The 9,533-nt window shown below is 45.4% G+C and overlaps 1 protein-coding gene across 4 annotated transcripts in view; it reads left to right on the top strand.

Moving 5' to 3' along the window:
- The first annotated feature begins 492 nt into the window (after positions 1–492).
- The window catches only part of PLCL2 (phospholipase C like 2), a 191,130-nt gene continuing 182,089 nt past the window's right edge, over positions 493–9,533 (top strand). For 2 of the 4 annotated variants that reach the window (XM_032332244.1, XM_032332270.1), the window contains exons 1-2: positions 521–601; positions 1,268–1,839. In XM_032332244.1, coding sequence (XP_032188135.1) covers positions 1,504–1,839 — 336 coding nt within the window. In that variant the 5' untranslated portion in view covers positions 521–601; positions 1,268–1,503. Of the gene's footprint in view, positions 602–878; positions 970–1,267; positions 1,840–9,533 lie in introns of those variants that run through there. The other 2 variants (XM_032332263.1, XM_032332253.1) reach the window with 2 other exon arrangements.

The following is a 9,533-nucleotide window of genomic DNA, read 5'->3' as shown; positions in this document are numbered from 1 at the left end:
TGGCGGCGGGATCAGGAAGGACACTGGGAGGGAGGCACGACGGTGATAAATCCCTGTAGGGCGATTATTCGGAGGGTACAGAACAGGCTCAGCTGAGGTCCTCTACTCTTCACCTCTCGCCGCCCTCCTCACCCAACCCTCTCCCCCCACCGCGCCCCGCCGGAGTTCCAGCATCCTTGCAACCAGTTGAATCAAATCACAGCTTAGGAGCCCGGGGAACGGAATTGGTTTCTGTATGTGAAATAGGTCTGACCCAGGGGGGAAGCCCAGAGAGGAACGTCCGGAGGGCCTTTTCCCGAGCTGGGTGGGAGGCGAACGGGTCCCGCGCGCGGGCTGGGGGCAGGCAGGAAGGCGCAGGGGCCGAGCCCCCGAGCCCCAGATCTCCGCTCGGGGCCCCGCGGCCTGCTCGGTCGTTGCCCCTCCGGCGCCGGGCGAGTGATTGGCAGTTGTCGCAGCTTTAGGGGAACTGGGGTATCCAGGACCCGCGGCCGCTGCTGGTTGTCCGCTCGCTGGCAGCGACGTTCCCGCGGCCCCGTGACCCGGCTTCGGCGGGAGCAGCCACGACGGCGGCGACCTCGGGTGGGAGCCCGGGAGGCTCGCGGTGGGTCGGGGGCGGCTGGGGAGGGTCCCCGCGGCCTACAGTGGGCAGCGCGGAGCCCGGAGGAGACAGCCGCGGGCAGGGGCCGGGGGTTCTGGGCTGCCCCCTTCAGGCGCTGCCCGGGGCCGCGCCGCCACTCTCAGCCTGGCCGCCCCTGCCCGCTGTGCGCTTCCTCTCGGTGCGGCAGGCCGCAGGGCGACTTTGGGGGGGACGTGGCGGGGCTCGGCATGCGACGGCCCCTGGGGAGTTGGGGTCCGGAGAGACCCGGCTTCACCCCCTCGCCCGCCTAGGGCCGCGAGAGCCTCGGGAGGCGCCTCGGCGAGGCCAGAGAGCGGCGGCCGTCCGCCGCTTCCCTTCTCTCTGAGCCCGAGGTGGGCACCGGCCCGGGGCTGGGCGCCGGGTTCCCGCGTGATGGGCGCTCCGATCCCCGCGGGGGAGGGGTGCCCTGAGTCTCCGGGGAGAGCGCCCCGAGGCCCTGAGGCAGCCGCCGCGTTACCTCGGGGTGGATGCCCCGTGGCCTGGTGGGCGCCCGGCCCGCGCGGGTTATTTTTGGCGCCCGCGGCGGCGCGTGTGCCGGGGCGTGTTTTCCTTTCCCAGGTACTGGGAGCCCCGGCCCCGCCGCCGCCGCCGCCGCGGGAGCTGACTTGTGTCTCTTTCTCTTCCCCGCAGGAATCTTGCGATAATTCTGCCGCCACGACTTGAACCGTGTGCGACGCGAGCTTGAAACAAACATCACATCTAAATTTAAAAAAAAAAAAAAAAAAAAAAAGCGGAAGGAGCAAGCGGCCGAGGAGGCGGCGGCGGGAGGAGGAGAGGAGGAGGGGCCGCGCGCGGCGGCCCGAGGCGGCGGCGCGGACGCGGGGACGCGGGGACGCGGCTTTGTGCTGGCGGGTCGTGGGGCGCCCATGGCGGAGTGCGGCCGGGGGGGCGCCGCCGGCGGGGCCCTGCCCACCTCCCCGGGCCCGGCCCTCGGCTCCAAGGGCGCCCTGAAAGCTGGAGCCGGGGAAGGCGGCGGCGGCGGCGGCGGGGGAGGTCGCCTCGGCCACGGGCGGGCGCGCTATGACAGCGGCGGGGTTTCCAACGGAGACTGCAGCCTCGGCGTGTCCGGGGACGAAGCCCGAGCCAGCCCCGCCAGGGGACCCCGCGGCGCTGCGCTCGCCCCGACCCCCGCTCCGGCCGCCTGCCCCCTCCCCCGGGAAAGCAAACCCGGCGGCCTGCCCCGCCGGAGCAGCATCATTAAGGTAGGTGGGAGAAGGGCTCTCATCGCCCACCCCCAGTCGCCCCTGGGGTCAGTTCCCAAGAGGGAAGTGGTGGTGGAAGGAGGAGGATTGTAAGAGGAGTCCCCTGCTAAGGGGAACCACCGGTGCATGGGTGCTTGGGGTACTGGAACAGGCATTGGATGCAAATGGCATTTGGAAAGAATGGAGAGGTGATCCCTAATGAGTGCAGGGGGAGCTGTGCTCAGACATTCCCAGTTGAACTTGAGGCTGTCAGTGACCTCTCTCAGGACTGGCCTGGAATTATGGCCTGTACCTGGTTGGGCAGGTCGTGCTTTTCTGTGGTAGCCTTGGCTGGTAACAGACTCCCTGTAAGGTGTCTATTGTATGTTAAAGACACTGGTTTTGTGAAAACATTTTCTTGAAAATCCCAGGTGGTGAACAGAGCTTATTCAATAGGTTTCTTCTCATCTGTATCTAGTTGCCTCTAGCAAAATGGTTATACTTGGAGGGTACAAAATTCCTGGTCACTCAGTCACGCAGGGGAATGGAGTAGGTTTCTGAACATAAGTGAAGATTTCCGCTTTCTTAGGCTCAAAAGCACTGAGACATTACAGTTCTGCACAATTCAATCTTTTCCTTGCTGCAGTAGGCAGGCCTCCAGTTCTGTGGAAGTTCTTTTGAGCAGTTTGCAGGTTTTGATATCTTTTGCATAGTGTTACTTAGCAGAAGAAAGTCAGCAATTGTTTTGTGCATTTTAAACTCAAGAAGTAGTATTAGGAACTCCTTTGAGTTTGTGCTGGTTTCATTCTAATACTACATTTTTTAATGTAAAAATATTTCTCGTGACACGAAGTAAAAAAAAAAAAAACAGTTGATGAGCTAAGAAAAGCAGAGCCTTAGGCAAGAGTAGCTCATTCTGCTTAAGTTCAGAGCAAATATGAAAACATTGCTTTCTGAAAATAAAGAGATTACCAAGACAGTGAGCAGCAAAGCACGTTGACAGGTCTGCACCCACCCTTCCTGTGGCTGATAACCCGTGGGGGAGAGGGCAAAACAGGCCACAGTAAAGAGAATTGGCCCTGCGGGTATTTGAAATTTAATTGGACCTTGAGAAATCTTCTAAATACTCTGTAGTGTCTCATTGTGTTATCAGCTTCTGCAGTAATCTAGTGAAATATACCACCTTCCTACTCTCTGTAACAGGCAGTTGTGAAACTGCTTTTCGCTTTGTCATCTGTTTGTACAGTTTATGTCTGGGCAAGGGCGCAAGTGAAGGGCTTAAAGATCAAGTGTATTAACTACCTGCAGTAGGTGTTGAGAGTTTAAGGAAAATAACCTATTTTTGCTGCTTACCTGGCTTTTAAAAGGTGACTTATATTTTCTTTTACTTTGTAGCTTATGTTTCCATGGAAGTTGTTTCAGCTCTGTGTGATAATCAATCCTGTTAACAGAGTTATGTGTCATGTCTTTTTTTATTGGCTACCAGATACTTGTAGTGATATCGCATTGTGGTGTTAATGAAATTTGAGGTGAAAATTCCAGAGAAGATACCAGCCTACCTAATTTTAGGTAGGATTTTTTTAGGTAGATTTTTTTTAGGTAGATTTTAGGTAGAATTTTAGGAAGATACCAGCCTACCTAATTTTATTCCCCAATTTTATGGAGGGACTGTTTTTGCACTTTTTTTTTTTTTTAAATCAAGCTTTATTGGTGTTCATAGTGGGATCCATAGTGTAACTTATTTAATTAAAACAGCTGCTTTAATTTTATATTCAGAATGGAAAGAGGGATGATTGCCAGTATTTCTGATATGTGGAATTGAGACCTTGTTGGTGAATTTCATTTCTTCATTGAAGATTCTAGGAGCACATGGGGAAAGCATTAATTATTCAGCAATCACTGGTTTTTGAATTTTGAAACCTTGAAAGGTATTTTTGTCATTTTTCTTTTTTCTAATGAAGGCAGGTGGTTTCTTGTTCAGGCTGTTGTCCAGGGTATCCCTGGATACACATTGCTAGGAACATAGTGGGGGCTCAATAGATTGCTTCCTGAATGAATGGAGGCATGATAAGGAAGTACTTGTTTTCTCTAAGTTCTGTTAATTTCTAAAATTGGTGGTTTGGTATTTACAAGTCTCATATCTTGTTCATTTTCTTATACTTCCTAAACTGACTTGATTTACTCCTTTTTCTTTCCTTTGTGTCAATGTGCATTTTCTTAAACACCCTTTGAAACTATGGAAATAGTGTTGATAGTTGATCAAGCCTGGGTTATAGAAAGGGGTATGCTATATTTAAGTAGGTAACTAACTTGGTATATTTCCCTTTAAATTGGTGCCTTGAAAGATCAAGATTTTAGAAACTTGATGGGTTATTTTCTACAGACATAATAGTATGAAGATATATTCTGATAGAATAAAGAGATCTTTAATGTCAAATTTCAGAAAGCAATGAAAGTGTACATTTTATCACATGAATGGCAGAAATTACTTCACTTTTGTTAAAAAAATAGTAAAAAAAAAAAAAAAAACAAAACCACTTAGCAGAAGCTCATGTGAAGAAACACTAATGACACCTTTCCCTGGTTTCTCTACGTTCTTTTCCAGTTAAAGGGATGAATTCAGTCAGGTGATGAAAAGATAGAGGAGAGAGTAGATGGGTAAGCAAGATGGTAATTGGGGGCTTGAGGGCATGGCAGGGAATTGCTAGCCAATATTGACGGGGTTGCTTTAGTTGAAATGTCAGGCTTTTGAGCTATGCCTGTTTCCTAGCTTCCATTTTCATTACCATCTTGACATTCCTCTTAGGTGGGGATCCCCAAATCAGAGGGAGAAATAATAGCCCATATATGATGAGCAGTGGGCACAGAAAGGGGATTATTGCTGAGATGCAGGACATATGCAGAAATACACTGTGGGCTGACCAGAATTATACTTCTCATTTAAAATGATTTCTTTGGAACTCCATCTGTTTTGTAAATATGGTGTTGAGTAAGAAATTGTTGTAAAACTACACTTTCTGCCAAAATAGATGTACAGATCTGTACCAAAAGAGCTCCTTGGTTATGGTAACAGTGTTGATGAAAAATTCAGAGTGAGCAGCCCTATAGAATCTTTTACAAATACATTGAGAAGATAAATAAATCACGAAATTCATCACCAGCCTTCTTTACTTTTCCTTAGCTTATCACGTTACACTTTTTAGATTATTTACAAAGGCCCATTACCAAATTTTGAGGGAAGGAGCCATTATGTTTGTCATCTTAAGTAATCTAGTAAATGAAAACATCACTTTCATTTTCTCTTTCCATATTTCATTTCATCACATCATTCGGTACAATCCACGCTTTCTTTTGAAACATTTAATTTGCTTAATTATTTAGGTAACATCCATTTTTCACAAATAGTTCAAGCCTTTAATTCAAAGACTTGATCTAAAATGTGAAGTAGTATTTTAGGCCTTATATTTCCTTCTAATTTTAGAAATAAATAGAGTTAAAATGTCCGTTATTTTAGATGGTTTATTTGAATTAAAACTAATTTGAGTACTGTGGTTGGTACTTTTAAAAAGGTGATATAATTTGCCTAAAGTAAAATTTGCTCTTGTTGGTGTCCAGTTCTATGAGATTTGGCAAACACACACATTCATGTAACCACCACCACAATCCAAATATAGAACAGTCTATCACCCTCAAAAAAATTCTCCCGGCCCCTCTGTAGTCTTCCACTCTTCCCATGCTCAGACTGTGGCAATAATTGATCTTGGGTGCTTTTTTAATAAGAAACTATGGCTGTTACAGTATTTTGGTAGTTAAAAGTTATTGTAATAGGCTCTATTTACTAAATACTGTGTACAAAACACATGAAAAGTGCTTAACATAATTCTGTGAGTGCCACAGAGAAGTGAACCACATGCCTAAGGGGCTAGAGCTGGTTTTTGTACCTCATTTCAGTATGGCGGCACTCCACTGTCCCCCAAATTACTCTGGCCGTTTTAAGTTTTCTGTATCATTAAAGTAGCATGGGTGGTTTGGAATGCCAGATTTAATTTTTCCCTTTAAACTTAGGGGATACTGGAGGGAACCAAAGACTATTCCTGCTGGCAGAAGAAGTGGAGAGCTAATATAGCTGGGCAGCTGTAGTTCCCTGTCATGGCTACTTGACCAGAGCCTCCAGCTTCATTGGAATAATGGTTTGGTCTTGCCCGAGGTAGCAGCCCTTACTTTTCTTAATACCATTATTGTTACTATCACAGTATCAAGGTGTGTAAGGGAAGCACTTTTACTGCCTTTATATCAACATATATCCCTAGATGCTGAGTGCCCCAAGGTGGGAAGAAGCAGACATTTGCATCTATTATCCATTTAAACAAAATTAAATTATATTTAAACAAAATAATAAAAATGTACATATGAATATTATACTGGCCTGTGGTTTAAATGAATTAGACTCCTTGCAGGCAAAAGCTGGGCTGTATTTATCAGTTCTGCATGGATAACAGCCGCTCCATAACCATTTCTTGAACTGGGTCTTAAAATAATATCTTCATTTGGCTTTAGATTTTTTTTTTAAGTGGTGGGGGAGGGGGTGACAACTCCATGCCCAGCAAACTTGTGGGCATGTCACAAATATTACACAAACAGTAACTGAATCACAAAGTGAGTTTGTCTGGATAGATAGGCAGCCTGGATTATTTAGGTCAGAAAACTCTAATGCCCAGTCAGCAACTCGCCACTTCACTTTGTCCTAATGCATTTTAGGCCACATAAGATAACTACAGAAAGCCAGGGGCGTGGTTGCTTTTCTCAGCCTACTCAAAGAGCTTTTGTCACAATTCAGAGTTCGGTTTTCAGGAGTGATCAGAGGGTATTAATTTTCGTACCCTAAAAATTACTTGCCTCCTTTCTTGTTTTCCAGTCTCTCCTCAAAACAGTTGTTTGATCTCTGGTTGTTTTTTGTTTTGTTTTGTTTTGTTTTGTTTTCACCAAATCCAAATAGACAACTGTTGGGAAATTGTTTGTTTGCTTTTAAATTACTGATCCTGGTCACTCAAGATATTTTCTTAGAATGCTTTCTCCCAGAATCTGTTCAGTTCCTTTTGTAGCTCTGTGTGCTCTGCAAGGGGTGCTAAACTAGACTGTTCTTCTTTTTTCCCTTTTTAAATACTTTAGTTACCCATCCCTCATTATTCAGCAAAATAAGGCAATGTTATTTACAGCTTAAAATGCAGACATAAAAGAAAGTGTGAACATTCATAGTTTCTCTACAGACTTTATTTTATACATATAGGTTCAAGAATAGATGCTCTAAGGGTGCCTGGGTGGCTCAGTCAGTTAAGTGTCCAACTCTTGATCTTAGTTTATGTTATAACCTCAGGGTTGTGAGCCCACAGATTGAGCTCCACGCCCAGCTACTTGGAAAAAAAAAAGAATAGTTGCTCTATTTCTTATTCATGCTAAGTTTTGGCTGTCGTTAGTCTTCTACCAGACCTCTAGATTAGTTTAGCTACCTTTTTATTTTATATTAATGGGATTCTGTAGTGCAAGGGATATTCAGGTATTTCTACCAGTTAACCAGACACTGTGTGTTTGCAAGCTGCCCGACTGGCTTTTTTCTGCTGTTGAGAGTGGTAGACCAAGAGGGATGTCCTTGGCATAAGAGCGTTAGTAGTGACTCAAACAAGTCAGAACCACGGGGGAAGTTTCAGTAGTACCCTTTTTCCTTGTGTCAGAATAATTGCATAGCATTAGAGTACTCAAAGTATATAATTAATCACACTGAGCTTTCATGACAATTATGTGAATGGTCCAGGCTGCTGGCAGGACACTTGGCACCTGCCTAGTTCCACATAGTAGAGGAGGGCAGGTGGCTAGGCACTGCTGGCCACCAGTGCTTGGTCGCCTGACAGGGGTAATTAGGTAAAGAATGTTCTAGCTAATACTTTCTGCAGGACTGTACTCCAGGGTCTTGGGCAGCACTCAGCCCACATGTTGCATGTCTGGATTATTCAGGAGGCAGAAGAGTGGTGAGAAAAATAGAGGGTGTGGAGTTAGGTGCTTGAATCAGACTCTGGTTCTCCCTCTTCCATCTGTGTGGCCTTGGGGAAAGATATTTAAGTCTGTGTCTAGTTACATTGTCTCTAAAATGGAAAGCTCCCCCCCCCCATAGCTTTGTGGTGAAGATTAAATGAGATGATGTGTGTCTGAAATATACAGAGCAGTGTGTGGTGCTTAAGAAGCGCTCAATAAGCACTACCTAATATGTTTGTTTTTCCGATTTTTAGTTTCTCTTACTTGGAGTTTATCCTGAGATGAGCAAACTTACTTAGCTCCATTTGAGTTGGACATCTGCCATGCCCATGTTGGAAGTTGTGTCTTTTGAAATCTGCAGAATGTACCCAGAGAGATTTCTCAGACATATTCTAAAGATGCTTTCAAAAATGATTTGCTTTGGTGCCTTTCTAAATCTGATGCCTCAGGACAACAGTGCGCTTGCGTCAGTCACCCCAGCTGAGGGCTCAGAGGGTACTGAATGGTTACTTTCACTGAACCAAGTACCTGTATGTCTTCATTTGTCCAGGACATTCCAGATTTACACCTTTTGTCCTGACAAAATTAGTAATAGTGCCTCCTTTCCCTCTCAGAGGCATCCTAGTTTGGATGAGAAATAATGTGATCACCCTACTGTCAGCTCTGTGGGAGCCCCGTGGACTGCTCTCCACACCCAGCCTCTGTTTTCTCAGCCTGGGTGCTTCCCTCCTGTGTTATCTTCAAAGGCTTCCTCAGGTAATCACTTCTCAGGAGAAATTGTCCCTTTCTCTGCCTTACAGATACCACTCCTACTGTATTTCTGTGCAGCTCTGTTTCCTTCTGCCTCTTAGGTAATTTCATCTTCATCACCTTGAATTTAGGAAGGCACCTAGGTCTTGTGAAAAGCCCTGTTTTTAGGTATGCACTTGTTGAATCAATGTGTGAATGGTTGAATACATAGGCATGGATGTTGTACCTTACCGTAGGGATTCAAACAAGATATTTAGACTTTGTTTAAAATTGGTATAAACATTATATTCGTGTCAGGTGTACATCGTAATAATTTGATGGTTGCACAGAGTGATCATCACAATAAGCATGGTTGCCATCGTAGGTCCCCTTCACCCATTGCGTCCACCCCCAAGCCTGTTCTCTTTTGATAACCACCAGTCTGTTCTCCATATCTACAAGCTTTGTTTATGTTTATTCCTTTGCTTTTTGAATTCCTTTTATAAGTGAAATCATATGATAGGTATTTGCCTTTCTCTGTCTGACATATTTCACTTCGCGTAATAACTAAGCATAACTCAAGGTCTGTCCCTGTTTTCACAAATGGTAAAATTTTATTCTTTTTATGGGTACAAGTCCACTGTATGAACTTTTTCATCCATTCATCCATCAGCGGACACTTATTTTGTTTCCATACCTTAGCTATTGTAAATAATTCTGCAGTGAACACAGGGGTACATATATATTTCAAGTAAGTATTTTTGTTTTCTTTGAATAAATGCCAAGAGGAGGGATTGCTGGATCATATGATAGTTGTATTTTTATTTTTTTGAGGAACTTCCATATTGTTTTCCATAGTGGCTGCACTAATTTGTATTCCCAGCAATGGTGTACCAATTTCCAATCTTTTCTCCACATCATCTACAACGCATGTTACTTCTTGTCTTTTTGATAATAGC

Source organism: Mustela erminea, chromosome 1 (assembly GCF_009829155.1).
Source record: "Mustela erminea isolate mMusErm1 chromosome 1, mMusErm1.Pri, whole genome shotgun sequence".
Taxonomy (NCBI): Eukaryota; Metazoa; Chordata; class Mammalia; order Carnivora; family Mustelidae; genus Mustela; species Mustela erminea.
The sequence above is the reverse complement of the archived record's forward strand: the minus strand, read 5'-3'. Positions and strand labels throughout refer to the sequence as shown.